A 19,039-nucleotide genomic window follows, 5' to 3' on the forward strand; every position below is an offset into this window, starting at 1 on the left:
TTGGCAACCCATCGCGTGACGTAGGGGTTTATGTTCAGGCTGGCGAGCTTGTCTACAATACCTGAGTGGGGAATAGTTTCAAAGGCCTTTGCGAGGTCTAGGTAGGCTGTGTGGGCCACCTTTCCCTCATCTATAGCCTTGGTAACTGTCTCAAAGAAGCCCACCAGGGTTAGAAGGCAAGATCTGCCCTTAACAAAGCTGAACTGGGTAGGGTCCAGTGTTTGGAGGTTTCCAATGTCTCTGTTAACGAGATCCATGATGATGCGCTCCATAGCTTTGCAGACCAAGCTAGTCAGGCTTATAGGACGATAGTTTGCGGGGTCTGTTGTGGTTCCACCTTTGTGGAGTGGAATAACCGTTGCTGTGCGCCACTCTGTGGGTGTGCAGCCTGTGGAGAGGTTGAGTTGAAACAGTGTGTTTAGGTGAGGGGTTAGTTCATCTTTGAGCTTGTGTAGGACACAGCCTGGGACACCATCCAGTCCCATTGATGCTGTGTTTTTGGCTTTGGAGAGGGCTGTTTTAATCTGAGTGTCTGTGATTTCAGGGGCACTACATTTTTCTGGTATAGTTATGAGCCCTTTTGGGGGTGAGAGGAGGGTGAAGTTTGCACTGAACCTGTCTGCAAGGATGTTGGCTATATTGGTCGGTTCAGTGTATTTTGTGCCATTCTGCACTAACTCTGAGCAGATCTGAGAATTGCCACTTAGATTCTTGACATAGCTAAAGAATGCCTTGTGGTTATCTTTGGAGTCCATGGAAATTTTTCTTTCAAAGCTAGCCTTGGATGATTTTATGAGAGAACATAGTTTCTTGCTGACACTGATCAGGGATGTCTTCCCTACTTGGGATTTTACTGTTTTCTGTACTAGTTTCCTCCTTCTATTGTATAGCTTGTTTATGGCAGGGGTCATCAGACTGGTTTCCTTTTCTTGGAGGAGTGAGTCTTGGTTTTGTTTGGGATAACATGATCCATACATTCTTGTAGGTGCCCGAAGAGTGCATTAATAAAGGATTTTGCAGCTTGGACAGAGTTATCCTTTAGCATGGGAGCTTTGAAACTTCCCAGCTCGGTCTTAAGTAACGTGAAGTTTGCTTTTGAAAAGTTTTTCATGGTGGGTTCTTTGACCGCAGGTGGTGGCGGAATGTGGATATCCAGAGTGATTAGTTTATGGTCAGATCTAACCAGTGAGGGGTTAACTTCCGGTGTAGAACACCGATCGTCCATGTTGATGATGACCAGGTCCAATATGTTGTCACCTCTGGTGGGGGTGTTGACCAGCTGATCCAGGGCATTTGAGTTTATAAATTCTAGGAAATGTTGGGCAAGGGAGTTTGTACTTGAGTAGTTCTCCCAGCTAATGTTTGGGTAATTGAAATCACCCAATATCAGGGTGTTTGGCAGGGCCTTTATGTTTTGCAGTGTTTCCAGGAATGCGGAGTGGGGGTCCTGGGACATGGTGGGTGATCTGTAGCAAGCTATAATTTGAATAGCAGTTTTGCCCGTTGTTAGTTGTACGTAGAGGATCTCTGAAGCATCGTGCTGTGCCACTAACCTGGAGGTGTGGGTATCCTTGACGAATATGGATACTCCCCGGCCTTTTTTATTTCGGTCTGGGTTTTGTGGCCGAAATGTATGGTAAGAGTTGTAGCCTGGTAGTGCTGGGGTGCTCTCTGGAGATTTAAACCAGGTTTCTGCTACTGCACATATATCGATTTTCTCCATACTGGGGAGTGCCTCGAGTGCATGCATTTTGAGGTTTAGACTGCTGACATTGAGTAGCATTACCCTCAGTTTTTTGTTACTTGTGCTATTTATGGTGGTGGGTTTGTCTTTTGAGCCTTGCCTAAAAAGGCACTGTAGGGGTGGCAAGAGCCTTGGCCAGTATTCGAAAGCCTAAGGGTGACAGGTGCAAGCCATCTCTAGCGAAGCAGCGTGGCTTGTCGAGCATGTCATCCCAGGCTGACAGACACTGGATCCCCTTTGAATGACACCAGAAGTTAGCCAGTTGTTGAAATTGATATTTTTTTCTCTATACCATGGTATCATTCTTGGTGAGGGCAGGATGCTATTCAAGGTCAGGGTCATACTGGCCTGGGCTACGTGATCAGAGAGCTACTCCATGTCTCTTTTCATATAGTCCAGGGAGGTACAGCTCAGGTCATTCACACCAACATGGACAATGACAGAGTCATATTTGTACTTGTTCTGAATTGACCTGAGTGCTTGTGTTATGTGGTGGATCCTGGCACCTGACAGGCAGCTAACAGTAACCTTCTCCTTGTTCAGCCTAGTGAGTGGGATGTCAGTGTGCCTGAATATATAGTCACCTAATACCATCACAACCTCAAATCATACACATAAACACACAAAGACATACTCGGAGGCTCTGATCAAAAATCTACCAAAACAGCAGAGGCCACCAAAGCAGACACCCAAACAACTACCACCTCAGAACACAACACCTGCAACACATAGACCACACAGTCAGAGTGTCAAGCAGTCACAGCCCTTAAGGCCAAACACAATGCCAGACACACTAGTCATTGGTGACTCCATAGTCAGACACACTGACGTCCCGCTCACCAGACTGAGTAAGGAGAAGGTCACAGTAAGCTGCCTGTCGGGTGCTAGAATCCGCCACATAACGCATGCACTCAGGTCTCTCAACAGCAGGTACAAGTACGACTCAATCATTGTCCACGCTGGTGTTAACGACCTGAGACGCACCTCCTTGGACTACATGAAAAGGGACATAGAGGAGCTCTCTGATTATGTAGCCCAAGCAGGTATGACCCTGACCTTGAGCAGTATCCTACCTTCACCAAGAATGATGCCACAATACAGAGACAAGATGATCAGCTTTAACAACTGGCTTAAACTCTGGTGTCATTCAAAGGGGATCCAATGTCTGTCTGCCTGGGATGACATGCTGGACAAGCCACGCTGCTTCGCAAGGGACGGCTTGCACTTGTCACCCCTGGGATTCCGGATTTTGGCAAAGGCTCTTGCCACCCCCATAGTGCCTTTTTTAGGCAAGGCTCAAATTCCAAACCTACCACCCTAGAACACAACAAAGAAAAAAACTAAGGGTAATGCTGCTCAATGCCAGAAGTCTCAACCTCAAGATGCACGCACTCGAGGCCCTTCTCAGTATGGAGAACATCGATGTCTGTGCTGTGACAGAAACCTGGTTCAAGGCTCCTGAGAGCACCCCAGCACTATCAGGTTTTACCTTATATCATGCGTTCCGGCCCCAAAACCCGGACAATACCAAGAAAGGAGGAGGGGTATCCATATTCATCAAGGACACCCACACCTCAAGATTGGTGGCAACGCACGATGCATCGGAAACCATCCAGGTGCAATTAACCATAGGCAAGACTGCTCTGCAATTTGTAGCATGTTACAGGCCACCCTCGCAAACTCAGGAACCTCATATGGCCTTCCTGAAAACACTGGAGGGGATAAATGTATCTCCAAACACCATCATACTAGGTGACTTCAACTACCCTAATATAGACTAGGAACACTACTCAAGCCCAAACACCCTAGCCCAAAAGTTCCTGGAATTCATAAACTCAAATGCCATGGAACAACTAGTCACCATCCCCACAAGAGGAGAAAACATACTTGATCTCATCATCACGAACATGGGAGCACAATGTTCATCGCCAGAAGTATACCCCTCACTGGTGAGATCAGATCACAAACTAATCTCGCTGGAGGTCCTCATCCCGCCCCCACCCGAAATGAAAAAGACCACAGGAAAGAACTTCTCAAAAGCCGACTTCACAATTCTAAAGACTAGTGTGGTCTCCTTTAAGGCCCCTGAGCCGGCGGTAAACATTACTCAAACCACTGAATCACTTACAAATGCCTTCTACCAGCACCTGCAGGGCTGCATGGATCAGGCAATCCCAAGCAAAACAAAGACTCTTTGTACCAAAGGCAAGCGTCCAGTCTGGTGGACCCCAGCCATAAACAAACTCTACAACAAAAGGAGAAAGCTACTACAAGATAGAGCAAAATCCTTAAAAGGTAAGACACCGCTGATCACTATAAGTAAAAAGCTAAGAGCTCTCATAAAAACATCCAAAGCTAATTTTGAGAAAAAAATAGCTAAGGACTCTAAAGACAACCATAAGGCATTCTTTTTTATGTCAGAAACCTAGGAGGAAACTCCCAGATATGCTCAGAATTAGTTCAAAATGATGTGAAGATTACTGATCCTACAGACATTGCCAACATACTGGCTGACAGGTTCAGTGCAAACTCCCCCCCCTCCCCCCCTAAAGGAGAGATATCTATACCAAATGATTGTAGCCCCCCAAACATCTCTAACGCCCAGGTGAGAACTGCTCTCTCCAAGGCAAAGAACACAGCATCCATGGGACCTGATGGTGTCCCCAGCTATGTGCTCCATGAACTCAACGAGGAATTAAACCCACAGTTAGGACAGCTGTTTAATCTTAGTCTCACCTCCGGATACGTACCCAAGGAGTGGCGCACAGTGACTGTGGTCCCACTCCTCAAAGGCGGTGCCTCCACCGACCCTGGAAATTACCGTCCCATTAGCTTGACAAGCCTTATCTGCAAAGCCATGGAGAGGATCATAATGGATCTCATAAATAAAGACATAGGGAATTTGCAGACCTTGGATCCAACCCAGTTTGGCTTTGTCAAAGGCAGATCATGCCTTTTAAACTTGGTTGACTTTTTCGAAACAGTCACCAAGGCCATTGACGAGGTTAAGGCAGTCCATACAGCCTACCTAGACCTGGCGAAGGCTTTCGATACAATACCCCACTCGGGTATCATTGAAAAACTCATCAACTTAAATGTAAACCCATACATTACAAGATGGGTTGCAAACTGGCTGAGTGACAGAACCCACAGGGTCAGAGTTGCTGGCGCCATGTCAGACTCAAAGCCTGTCACAAGTGGTGTCCCACAGTGCTCAGTCCTGGGCCCACTCTTGTTTGGCATCTACTTTTCTGAAGTACAAGCAACCACAGGAGGGTTATGGCTGACAAAGTTTGCAGATGACTGCAAACTGGGCGCCGTAGTTGAAAACACATCCGACACAGATATCCTTCAGAAGGGTCTCACAGAAATGGATAACTGGTGCCAGAGCCATGGCCTAAAGTTAAATGCCAAGAAATGCATAGTCATACCCTTCGGGAAAAATAAGGCTACCCCTAGCTACCATATAGGTGGCAATCCCCTGATCACAGAAGAAGTTATCAGGGACCTTTGAACCCAGGTTGACAGTAGCCTTTCATTCGACACTCATATTGCTAAAGTAGTTAGGAAGACCTTCTACATTGCCCACCTTATCATGAAGGGATTCACATCTAGATCAAGGGAAGTCATAGTCTCCCTATACTCATCACTCATCAGACCAATGATCGAGTACAATGCCCCATTCGGAATGTATCTGACCCGACACTTGCAGCAGCTGGAGAGGCCACAAAAGTTCCTCACCAAAAGGATAAAGGGTCTCAAAAATCTGTCTTATGCTGCCCGACTGAAAGAACTCCAGCTATATTCAGTTGCTTACCGCTTGCTCAGAGGTGACCTATGCCTGACATACAAGGCCATGTCAAACCCAGAGTTGATGAACATGCTTCATCTCAAAAAATCTAGATCCCTCAGAGCCACAAGGGCGGGAGACTTAAACCTCGACACGGTTATTAATAGGACGTGCTGGAGGGATAGATTCATCACCCAAAGACTCCCTATGCTATGGAACAAAATCCCGGTTTATGTGAGGCAGAGCACCTCGCTGGCCTTGTTCAAGAGGAATCTTGACCAATGGATGGGAGACCGCAGATATACCCCAGGGGTTACCTCAGTGTCACTGCTCGACAGAGGCACAGTAAAATAATGGGCATAGTTTCTCCAAACTAAAGGGGTGGCGTAAGCCACAAAACTATGGGCTAGGCTTATAAATGCCCTCGGGCAGATAGCCTAGTATGAACCTATGAACCTATGAACCTATGAACCTATTACTAGTGTGTTGGGTATGTTATTTTGCCTTAAGGTTTTATGGCACACTGGTTTTGTGAAGTATGTGTTTCATGGTTTGTGTTGGGGGGTGGAGGTTGCCTGGATGACTGCTTTGGAGAACTTTGTTGCTTCTCAGCTCAAAAATCAGGGAAAAGGACCCAAAATCAATGACGGGTTTTAAATACTGCTCTCCTACACTTAGCAAGTTGCTAGAATAACAGTTTTTTGTATTAGCAAGCAGTTTCTGAAAGATATGATTTCTAGAACTCACAATACTACTCTTATTCTGTGACTGCAATCCACAAAAATTTGCAAAGAAACCACAAATTTTACAAGAAGCAGACCAAAAATATAAGTAAAATCAAGGGTAACTGAGAGCTATGCCCTCTGCATGTACATGGGGGCACATGCACTCACACATGGACACACACACACACACACACACACACACACACACACACACACACACACACACACACACACACACACACACACACACACACACACACAAAATAACTAGTGTATATACCTCAAATGCACACGTTTGACATTTTAAATTAAAAGTTGTACTCACTATTACTAAGCTCTATTATCAGGTAATCCTCTGAAAAAGTACAGTTGAGTAAGTTTCACTTACCTATAACAGTAGATGTTTCAATTCCTCACTGCTGCAGTAGCATATGGGTTCTATCCTGCCAAGGATACAGCAACTGGCCAGCTTCCCAAAGCTCCAACACCCCTCCCACACAGCCATTCCGGATGTTTATAGGCTAAGCCCTCTTGAAGGGAACTTTACAAGCAGCCAAAGTTACTAAAATCTTCAGGACTTTCTTGCCCCTAGTGAAGAAAGGAAATTCATCCTGAATTATCAAACATATAACAATAAACAAAAAAAGTAAGCCCTGCAAGCTATATGTGATGGGGAGGGGGACGGTTGGTGGGTAATGGCTACTGCAGTAGTGAGGAAATCTAATATCTCCTGTCATGGCTAAGCTCAGCTTACACAACTGTACTATGTTCATTATTCATACTGCTGCAGTAGCCTATGGGTACGCAACCATGGCTTATACAACCTAGGAGGAGGAAGAATATGAAACCAAGGTGCCCCTTGAGAGTGGTCCTAGTCAAACCAGTCCTGGATATAAACAAAGAAATGCAGTATGTTATTTCTTGTATAGAAATATACAAGAGGACCATATAGTTGTCTCTAGAAATCTTCTACAGTCCATCACATTATGGTATGCCATAAAAAAAATAAAATAAAATAAAATAAAAAAAAAAAAAAAAACAAGATTCTCAAACAGAAAGCCTTTACACTGCCTGGATATGGTATACCAAGATGGATACAACAAAAAGCCACAGATAAAGATAACTAAGAGGGACTCAAATGATTGAAACCATTGTCCTTTCTTAGTCCCAACACAAAATGAAATACTCAAAAGACTTTTTTTCTAAAGGACTTGATTTAACACGTGTACCAATAACACTTTGTTTTATAGCAGAATAAACCACTCCCTTGCCTGATAAAAAGTATATATATATATATATATATATATATATATATATATATATATATATGTATATATATATATATATATATTTAGAAAGCTTGTGAGGAAACTATTACTCTATTTTTGTTTTACATGGATCGCTTGTCTGCGTACTTAATAAAGGATTTTCGACTGGAAACAGACTGCCTGCCTTAATTGGATTACTTTAGCATACTTAGTAATTCTGCACAATTATATATTTTTTATTTATTTTTTTACTTAAGATGAATTTTAAGTTCGCTACTTCTACTACAATTGTCTGATCTGATTAATATACAGTGATTAACTAGAGATATATGGACTGAAAATCTTCCACACAGAAAAGTTTCTTACACTGTTTTGTTTTTGGACCCACTATACTTGTTTAGTGGGTTGTTTTGAGACTTCGGGGATACCACGGAGATTACTTGTTTTTTTTTTTTTTTTTATAATATAGAATTTCCTAGCAGCAGGATTTACTGCTTCCTTTATTGCCTGCTACATGTCTTCAACAAAAAAATAAGTGCTTAAAAGGTAGGGAAATCCCAGTAGAACTTTTGAGAAATCATATATCAGCGTGTGTTAACTGCCCCTGTCTTGTGTGAATAGGTCCCAGTACTAGGGACACTTGTGATAATTGCTCTTGTCCAAATCCATAAGGAAGAACCAAAATTGCATAGGCCAAAAGGGGTTCACTAGAAATATTCTTTAGGGAATTCTTCTGAATGTTTAGAATTACTCTGGGTAACGGTGGAATTGGTGGAATGCATAAGGTACATTCTCCAGAAGAAGAATGAAAATGTTATGTATTATCAGTTTTGAAAAGGAAGCTAACAGTTGTGATTAAAGTGTTCCCACAGAACAATTCTGTATATACAAGGTTTTGTTCTAGTTCAGATTTAACTGTCTTCCACCATGTTTTGCTCTGATGGAAAGAAATGTATTTGGATAGCTATGGATTGCTGGAAAGCTAACTGCCAAACAGTCACAGCCAGGCTAGACTGGATGGAAAGGGGGGGGGGGGCTCTGTTGACATGCGAGAACTCTATGGAGTTAAACAACTATTACAAATGTATGTGGTTTAGTTAGTGTAAAAAAGCAGAGGCCTTGCACTTTTACCCTCAAGGGGACTGCTCTCCCATGAATGAACTCCAAGGTGTCATTGGAAATAGACTGACTTGGAGTTAGAGAAAGGAAAGTGGAAATTTGTAAGTGCTTTTAAAAGGCAAGTAGAGATTTGCAAATGTTTTTATTATTAGTCTCCACTAGTGCAGTTACTTTATGCAAAGGTTCAATCAGTTACAGACAAAACAAAAAGGTACAAATATAAATAACCTTGATAAATAGAAAACTGTCTGTACAAGCTCTCTAATCCAAGGGAGCTCTTCTTTTGAATTAACAACATTTTGGAATATGAAGCATTGCACCATGAAAAAAACAGGAGTGGTTCCACAGCTCCTAGACTGAATAAAGGTGAAGAACCTGAAGAATAACTCCTCAAACAGAAGCAGAAGTGGGGATTATAAACCTAGACTTTACATAATTTCCCAAAACCTTCATGCAAATACAAGTAATTGTGATAAATTAAACTTGTCTCCAAACTTTCCTGGGAATAATCCAAGATATGGCTGAGAAGAAACAGGAGTGTGGTACATATCAATTTTTACTGGAACTGTATATAGTTAATCCATGTTAATACAGGCATCATCGCAGACATCCTGAAAGGCTGACATGTTATTCCTCCTAGCTATAGATAGAGAGCATAGGTTTTCTCAGCATCAGACAAATGGTTTCAAAGATTTGTAGGCTATGAATCCCTATCTCGACCATGTCAGGTACATCTGATCAATCTTTCTCAAAACTTAAGACAGATGTGCCAAATAGGTATTGAAGATTATGAATCAGAACTGTCTGTAACTGTTACTCAGGTAAGGAAAGAAAATCATTACCTTGCAGGCCATTACACTGACTGAATAGAAGGGGAATCTGAGCCCCTATCGGAAAGCTCTTCCTTCATAAACATTCAGTGATATCCTCTAGAAAAAAAACTGTCACAGAAAGATGGTTCGCTCACATCCAGACTCAGACACTAAAAACATTTGGAAAGGAAATGACTGTCACTTCACAGTGGCCATTAGGACAAAACCAAAGGAAGCTGGAAAGATAAATGAGTGGTCTGAGGAACAACAAATGCCCACTGCAGAGTCACCCAGTCTTGGCTGAGGCCCTGACTATGCCCACATAGAAAGCAGGTAAGATAATTTCTTTCTAGGAATTGTGGAAGTCGGAGGTCAGACAAGCAGGAGCAGGGAAAATATCTTGTTGCAACACAGGAGGGTGCATTGGATGTGGATAAGAACTTTGACATGAGCTGGTTACAATGTAAGTTGTCCAAAGTTTACACAAACAGCACATTTACACTTACACCTGAAGACAAAGTCCCTTAACATGTAACACAGAAGGAGCAAGCTAATATTCTGTCAGAAACTGTTTAAAGTGTAATATCCTGTCAGAAACTATTTAAAGTGACATCAGTCTGACAGAGATAAATGGTAGGTAAGTTGTTCCAGCATAAACACCAAAAGTACACATCCTGTAATGCAGAAGACACTACATAAAAATCTTGTCAGAAAGATTTAATAAATAAAATTAGTCACACAAATGTTCACAAGCAGCATATTTTTGTCTTTTAACAAGAGAAGAGCATTTGGAAAATAACTTAGGGACCTGAAAAATCTTAGAAACTTCATGCATTAGTTTACCTCTCTCGTCCCATTATTTATGCACCTGTGAAGCAGAAGGCCCAGTAAAACCTCTATGCCTAGAGCAGAGTTCAGGATTTCTGACTTTAAGACATCTGAAAACTTTTAGTTACATACTCAGACAAATCTTCTAAAGACTGTGGCAGAAGCAGAAGCCATAGAAACTGTATCAGCATCCTAATACACACTTTTTAAGGCATGTTTAGTCATTTGAAACACTAGCCCCTATCTGATTCAATAAGGTCTCTGTCAGAGCTCTGTGAAAAAAGATGCCACAAAGTGTACACAAAGCACCAGACATAAAATACATATCTAGCCCTGAAATACACTTCACACTGCTTAAATATAATACCTTCAAGCAACGTCTCAAGCAGTAAAATAATGAAGACAGGTAGTGCACAAGACCATTAAAACACTCAAATAGTGTTTCAGTACGTAAAAAGAATTATCAAGCTTTATATCTTTATACTTCAGTTAAAATGTCTCAAAAGCAGTTCATTTTTCTCACAAAGCAGCCCTATTCTAACAATAACAGTTTCTGAAAAAAAATTCTGACATGAATAAAATTGCAACCATTCTTTAGAAAATAGAAAATGCATCAAGCATATTTAAAAATTATATTTTCTGTCTGGAAAGGTTCCCCTATGGGGATTTATCTGCCAGAAATGGTCGGGAGTCAGTTGCTGTTTCTTGAGAAGCCTCTCAGATGCTGTTTCTTGAGGCGGCAAGAAAGTTATAAAGATTTTAGTAACTCTGGCTGCTTATACATTTCCCTCCAAAACGGCTTTGCCTATAAGCAGCCAGACTGACAGTGTCATAGGGGATCAGTGCTTTGAGAAGAAAGTCTGTTGCTCTATCCTTGGCAGAACAGAATCCCTAGGCTATTGCAGAAGTCAGAATAGTGACCATCATGGCAAAGTACCAGCTTTTTTAAAATAGACCATTCTAGTGCTAGATTGTAGGTTTGTCTCTTTTCAGTACTGGTATGTTTGACTATGATGAGCTCCAAAATGTCTCTCTCTTTCATTGGCCCTACAACTGAGTAAATGAAAACTGAAAAAAAATGGATCTGTTTCATGTCACACTGAAGCAGTAATGTTGACACAGATTTCCAAGTTAAAACTGGAGTGCGATGGCGAATGTAGAAGGCTGAGAGGTGCACATGTTTTGTAATTTTGATTATACCTATCAGCTGTCCAGAATTTTGCAGAATGTTCAGATTTTTGTGTGATATTTTTGTCTGTTACTCCTAAAATTTGTGGTTTTCTGGCAAATCATTGAGGATTGAAGTTACTAATTAATGACGAACATTTGAGTTTCAGACTTAATATCCTTCAGAAAATGCATGTCAATGCAAACCCTGCTATTCTAACAACCTTCTAAGTTTATAAAAGCAATATTTAAAATAGGTGCCTATTTTTGGACCTTTGTCCCCCCTTACTTTTGGCTTTGTCCAGATTTTCTGCACTAAGAGGTTGAGAGGTATACACATGATGACTAACTCAATTAAAATATATCATCTTAGTTTCTAATTTTAGATCTCATTTATATTAAATAAAGATGTTGCTAGTCACATTTTATTTTCCACATCAGAGTGGTACAGTGGATAACTTCTTAAATGAAATCTAACAGAAAAGTAGTTAGTGGGGCTAATTTAGGAGAAATGCTTCTACTAGATGCAGTCTGCTAAATGAATAACTTACTGATGTGACTTCAGCACTCAAGAAGATAGAAATTAAATGGAATTGGCTAATAACTAAATTTAACACCTTTGGCAGAAAGTGCTAACTAACACTCAGATAGTGATAAGATCTATATATTACATTGTACTGTGATCACAAAAAAGATCTGTAAATGTAAAATACGAAGCACATTAGGTCATAACTATACTCACAGTTTCAGCAAAGACCGAGAGTTTTCCTTCTGCATACTGGTTAAACTGCTTTGCATCTGCAGACAGGCCAAGCCACACCTGAACTTGCAATTGAGCTGGGATCTTGAGACTTTTGCCTTCATCTTGTGGATACTGAGAAATAAATATTAAAAATCATAAACTATCTTTCTGTTAAAAAAGCACAGTGGTTACTACAACTTTACTTTCCTTAATCATATGAAATTACATTATTAATTTCTTTGTTTTAAAACTTAGCATATCATCATGCATCCTTTTTATTAATTCATGCACCACAGATTACAAGTTAATGTATACGACTTTCAAAAAACTACAGTTTGTCTGCATGGGTGCAAAGACTGCTTAAACAATGGATTTCTATCTTCACAATGGTTGCACAGCTTAACTGTGATGCTCATTAATGTTTTGATATGGATTGTACCCTTCATAACAGTCCCAACTGGCTGGTGCTAGCAAGAGAGAACAAAAAAATAAGATTTACATCTATTTGTTCCATGAAAAATAACACTGCAAACTGGAATATCAATAAACATTCTATTTTCTGTAAGTTTTATGGACATTTCAAAAACATGTGTTGCACAGGGGTGAGCTGTCATCACCATAATATTATGCTGTACATCATGACTAGTTTTACCAGAGTTATTCAGCACATCAATGAAAGTCCTAAACTCTGGAAGAAAGAAGAGGGTATCCTTTACAATGAGCAGTGCCATATGGCTGTGAGGTAGGTGGTGACTCTAAATAATGAGCACTGCCATTTTGTACTACAAGAGGTTGAACTGTGGTGACATTAGACAGCGAGCACACTTGATACCCTAAAGGTATTAGAGGGTGACCTTATAGGACTAGCACCCTTTTTGTGTTATAAGAAACAGGCAGGTGATCCCATAGAACTGGAAAATGGATATTTACTAACCATACTGGCTAATTTGTGAGAATTGCTTCTGTAGTGGAAAATTATATGATTTCTGCTGCCGCAGCTCCCAACTCAGAATTATTTTTCCTCTCTTGTGTACATGCTCAGTGGTCCACATGCCTCCTTCTGGCACATGCCCTGATATCACACACTGGGCAAGGATAACTTGTTCAGCCTCTACACCACTCAGTTTCACCCACATCCACTGAGTGCGCACAAGCTGCCAGATAGGAAACAAAAAAACACAAGACACAAGGAAATATTAATGTCTACTTACCTGAAATTAAATGAAAATCCATCCACGGCAACAAGATGGAAAGTGGTTCAGACACAGCTGAATGGTAAAACAGTAATAAATACCAACACAGAAGGCAGTCTCGTGCATCAACTGATATGGTAAGCACATTTCTATCATAAGAAATTTTGGAGACCTCCTTTAGTAAGTAGCTGTTGGGAAAAAAATCCCAAGCAGTGAAATTTATATCTTTCTGGAGGCCATAGCTGAAGAATGAGCAAAAGCTCAGAAAGTGAAATCTTGTGCGCTGAAGTACCACAAGTTCTACTGCTGGGCACTCACTGAAGGTATGAATGGATGACTAAGGAGCCACAGCACAGCTGCCCATGATGAGGATGTGTCTGAAGCAAGCACTGGGAGCTGTCATGCCTAACATCAAAAGGTGATTCATCACCGATGGTAAACACTATGCAGCTAGCAATCCCTTACACAGTCTTTATACTGCCAGTGCCACCTCCTCTCTCATTGAAGCAAATGAAACAAACAGCTATTTGGCTTTCCTAAAATCAAGCACTCTCTTCAAGAAAAAACTGAGATATCTGTAGAGACTTCCTTCTCCTTAAGGTCTGGCACCAGAAACAAAACAACAAGGCAAATGAGCTTGTTAAAAGAAGTAAAGTAGTACAGTTGCGAGGGGAGCCTGGCTGCTGATACTTTTGGATACTGTTGGATAATTTGAGACTTCCAATAACTGGGAAGCCTGAATTATCAATAGTGCAAAAAACTGCTTGAAAAAGCCAGGAGAAGGAAAAATCATCTCTGCCGGGCTTTCAAACGTAGACCAAATGAGGTATTACAACATAGGTATCACTCAGTGAATAAAATCTTCAAGAAGCTCCTTTGTTTATCTTGTACTACCTAAGAGAAAAATCTTGCTGTCTGTACTGATAGAAACGCTTTCTTCAAACATATAAGGCAGTTCAAAAAGGAAGAACAGAGAGCCATAACCATCCTTGTCAATGGCAGCCCTATCATGGAGCCAGTACTTTTGGTCACATTATTTCTGGATAGGTTTACTAACTACTTGCCCTACTGTGCTGAAACTGGAATATGTATTTGATATATGTTTTCATGGAAGCTGACCCCTGTCTTGAAATAATAGCCACTGTCCTTAATAAAGCATTGAGAGTTATAAAACCCACAACAGCCACCAGGCCTGATGGTCTTCAGGTTCATTTTCTGGCCAGTTTGAAAGCATATGTGATGTTTTTGTTTCAAAATTCCTTAGAGAATGGTTTTATTCCAGATGTATGGAGGGAAACTTTTCCTATCCATGGAAGGAGGGGGGCAGTCTAATTAAACAACTATAGATCAATAAGTCTTACATGCATAATTAAATGTTTTGAGAGGGTTCTAAAAAAATATTTCTACAGAACGTATCAGTTGGAATTGTTACTAACCAACATTGCTTCACTGAGAACCACTTGTGTCTTACTAACCTACTTAACTGTAACCAACAGGTTTGGGATGTTTTGGCTACAAGTTTCCCTCTTGATGTCATATATCCTGTAATAGCGAAGACTTTTTATATGGTTCTTAATGGTAAAATCTTGAGGCTACTGGCTAGGCACCAAGTAAATGGTTAAACTGGTAGGTGCATAACAAATTAGCTAAGTAATAGAGAATGTGCTAAAGTTGGAGAATGTCACTCTAAATTCAGAAGTATTAGAGCAGGAATTCCACAAAAGTCTATTCTGGGACCTGTTTTGTTTTCATGCCTGACTCTATTCTATCCAGAGAAACTGGACTCAGCAAATTTGGTGATGACATAAAAGTGGATTTATTGGTCACTCATGTACTAGACCAGCTTAACTTGCAAAGGTTAACGGTTTACATGTCTAGTTTAATACCTTCCACATGGAATTAAATGCTAAAAAATCTAAAACTGTTCACTTTGGCAACGAAAATCAAGGCACTTGATACCATTTTGGAAAACGGCCATTGATAATAAGTACTGCTTTAAGGCTCACAACCTGGAAGTGGTTAGGAAATGCTATTTTAAACTTAAACTTGTGATTAGGACCATCTGCAGTAGAATTTTAAGGTACTACTACCTATCTATAAATCATTAATTATCATTCTTGTTTTTGCTGTACTACTTGAAATTGTTTTCTTGCGTCAAAACTTTTGTATTATAATATAAATTGTATAATTAGTATGAATTACTCTACTGTAATCTATTTAGTTGTGGAGCTTTTCTCCCCAGGACTCCATTGAAAACGGGTTCACTTTGGCCCAATGGACTATCCTGGTAAACCAACTGCAAATAAATAAAAAATAAAAATAATTAGACCTATTACTGAACACAGGGCTTCATTTATTGTACGAAGTCACTCTCTGAGCAACAGACTGGAAAGAATACAAAGATGTACAAAGCAAAGTTGCAATGTTAGGAAAATGAGATACAAGGAAAGACTGGAAAAAACATTCCTTGTTCATTATAAATTGCAGACCGGTCAGAAGGAAATCAATTCTTATTTTAAAGACTAAACACAATTCATTTTGTACCACCACAGGGATAAACTTTACAGAGACAATAAATATTAACAGCTTCACAGAGATCACAAGAGGTACCAGCATCTTGAACAACAGGTTCCATAACTGGGCAGGTATTTGGTGGAACTCATTATCATTAAAATTCTGAACTTGGCCACACCTGCTGCCTTTAAGACAGATGTGAATGACTGATTGGGTGTTAAACCCAATGTTAAAATGATAGACACCTTGAAGGCCTTGCATAGGCTTCAAGTTTGTTTAATAGCCAAACATAGAAGCAATGAAATATTAATGACAGTTTTGACATCACTTACAGAACAAAATGTAGGTCAGCCTTAAGAGACAATCACTCATTGCCAAAGACTAAATATGTTTCCCTTAAAAATAAGAAGCTGGAACAATGACTTCATTTAAGCAAAATTATACATTAACGTCTCGCTGCCATTCAAACACATGCATGCTGATTGGACAGCCCAATCAGCATGCCTGGTGTAAATCGAGCGTATACCAATAGAAAAAACGTCTGGCCGTTGTACTATTGAGCACCAGACTTTTCCACTGGCATATGCTTACAAGACAGAGCAGAACAAAATCATGTACATTCTATAAAACTAAATTAACAGAAATGTACCTGATCTTCCTTGTATTTCTTTGCTGTCTCTCCTAAAATCTCAGCAAACTCTTGTACCTCTCAACTCACCAGATTTTAGTAGAATGTTCAAATTTTTGTCCCATACTTTTGGTCTTTTCCTCATAAATAATGTAGTTTCCTGGCAAGCCACTGCAAATTGAAGTTATTAAATAATGACAGGCATTTCAGGTTTATGCTTCATATCCTTCAGAAAGCTGCACTATACACAAGACCTTCTATTCCAGTAACTTTCTAAGTTTATAAGAGCAATAAAATCTGTCCCTACTTTTGGATCTTTGTTTCCCCCATTATGTTGGGCTTTGTTGAAGTTTCTTAAATTAAAAGCCCATAATGGCAGGGGGAGGGGGAAAAACAGCAACAAAGATTCTCTTTCCTCCATTGCTTTTCCTGAACAGCACTGATGTACTGTTCAAGTGTGGGAACGCAAGTCCCAAGCATAGTACATCAACAAAAGCCGTGGGGGAACACTACAGTGTCATTACAGAAAAGACGTTATTTAAGAAAGGTAAGCAATTTCTTTCTTAAACAATGCCATTGCATAATAGCAATAACCCATGGCTAGGTGTGGGTATCACAGGATTAACCCACATTTGTCTTTGTTATTAAACTTCTTGGTGGGTTATTGCTAAAAAGTATTGCCCACCAATAAGAGTATTTTCAAAGAGACAGACTTCAGAGCCAACAAAATATCTGGTTTGAAGTGGAATGGTTAAGTCTGTTAAACATGAAGTTCAGGTCTCAAAAGCAGACAAATATGCTGAGCTACTATAAGGCACTGTTTAACAAGCTGATTCTGTCCCATATATCTGGCTTTCACAAGCTCAGAACAGACACACACACCTTGACCATGGAATAACTGAGAACCAAGAATTGAAGGTGTCTGGGACAAGTCAAGGTCACTTGCAAATTTGACCATCTCAGGAGGCATAGGACACCTTCTTATACAAATGGAGAACCTCTTCCAGTTAGAAAAATATGTATGTTGAACAGAAGGCCTAATTGTAGCTTTAATCACATCTGACATTCCACCGGGAGGTTCTACAAAACCATGAGGTCTGTAGGATCAGCCAGGTCCTGGGGTGAATCCAGATGTCACACAAAGGACAGGACTTCCTTGGTCTGAACTGGGGTAGTTTCTTAGACAGCCATGGGCAGTATATCCTGAAGATATACTCTTCTGACACACCTTAGAGCACTGAGGATAAGAGCTGGTCTATCTGGAATTTTGTGATAAGTCAAAGAACAGTATGAATGGAGGAAAACAATACTGGAACTTTACTGCTATGGAAGAGAGAACATGCTGTCAACCAACTTATCCTTGTCCTGCTGAACTGAGACTGATGGAAAGACAAAATTCTCCTGAGTGGTAAGCATGTCATTCTTTGGTGTGCCCCACTCTAAGAAGACTTTCTGTACACAGGATAAAATCCTCAATTCTCAGAGAGGGCTGTAGGTGTAGCTTAGAGAGTGCACAACCGAAACAGTCTCTGTTGTGTCCCTCAGTCTCACAAACCCAGTACGTCAATATACTGGGTCTAAAAACAAATAATGAGGAAACATCTCTGTGTGGAAGATCTAAGATTCCCTAGAGTACAGACACCTAATAAAAACCACACTATGAATATCCAAACTGATAACAGGTGGTAGAAATACTTTCTTTACAACTTTCTAAAGTAGACATCAACAAATGAAAGTAGGGAAGCAAAAGCTGGCAAAAGCTGGTTCAAGTCAAATTTTCTTTATTAAAACACACAAACAAGTGATCTGAATTGTAGTTGAAAAACACAGCAGAATAAAGTGTAGAAATTCACCATTTCATTTATATACCTGTTTAAAAGCATGGCAGTGGCTTACTAGGGTAGATGTGTCGTAAAGAGATGAAGAGTGACTGCGAAGAGTCGACTTGAACCAGCTTGAGCTTCCCTACTTTCATTAGTTGATTTAAACTGATTTCAACTTTGAACATTTTTAAAGAAAGTATTTCTACCACCTGTTATCAGTTTAGATATTCACAGTATGTTTTTTACTAGGTACCTGAACTTCAGGGAATCTTAGATCTTCCACACACAAACGTTTCCTCATTATTTGTTTTTGGACCCAGTATATTGACATACTGGGTTTGTGAGACTTCAAGGGACACCATGGACACTGTTTTGGTTGTGCGTGGAGGGACATTGTGGACCAGAGTGTTTCTCTCCATCATTGGTTCCCTGTACTGTATTGGCTTTCCCATACACCATTCATATCATGGAAAACAGCAGGTTGAGAGACTTGTTATTGGCACCACCCTGGGATGAAACTGAAACAAATCTGATTCAGGATGCTACTAACAGTGGCATAGGAAGAACTGACCCAGGCAATGTAAATTCACAGACTTTCTCAACACTACAGAAGCAGTTAAAACCCCTGAAAGGGCTTTATTGGGAACATATTTACTTGCAAAAAATCTTGCATTGGAAAATGTTGC

General features: G+C 40.4%; 1 protein-coding gene across 5 annotated transcripts in view; it reads right to left on the reverse strand.

Annotated features, from left to right (window-relative positions):
• Positions 1-19,039, reverse strand: part of DYSF (dysferlin) — a 3,914,743-nt gene that overhangs the window by 1,785,910 nt on the left and 2,109,794 nt on the right. For all 5 annotated transcript variants that reach the window (XM_044064060.1, XM_044064063.1, XM_044064061.1 and 2 more), the window contains one exon: positions 12,196-12,327. In XM_044064060.1, the coding sequence (XP_043919995.1) occupies positions 12,196-12,327 (132 nt within the window). The remainder of the gene's footprint in view (positions 1-12,195; positions 12,328-19,039) is intronic.

Source organism: Protopterus annectens, chromosome 2.part2 (genome assembly GCF_019279795.1).
Source record: "Protopterus annectens isolate FY-2018-M chromosome 2.part2, PAN1.0, whole genome shotgun sequence".
Lineage (NCBI taxonomy): Eukaryota > Metazoa > Chordata > Ceratodontiformes > Protopteridae > Protopterus > Protopterus annectens.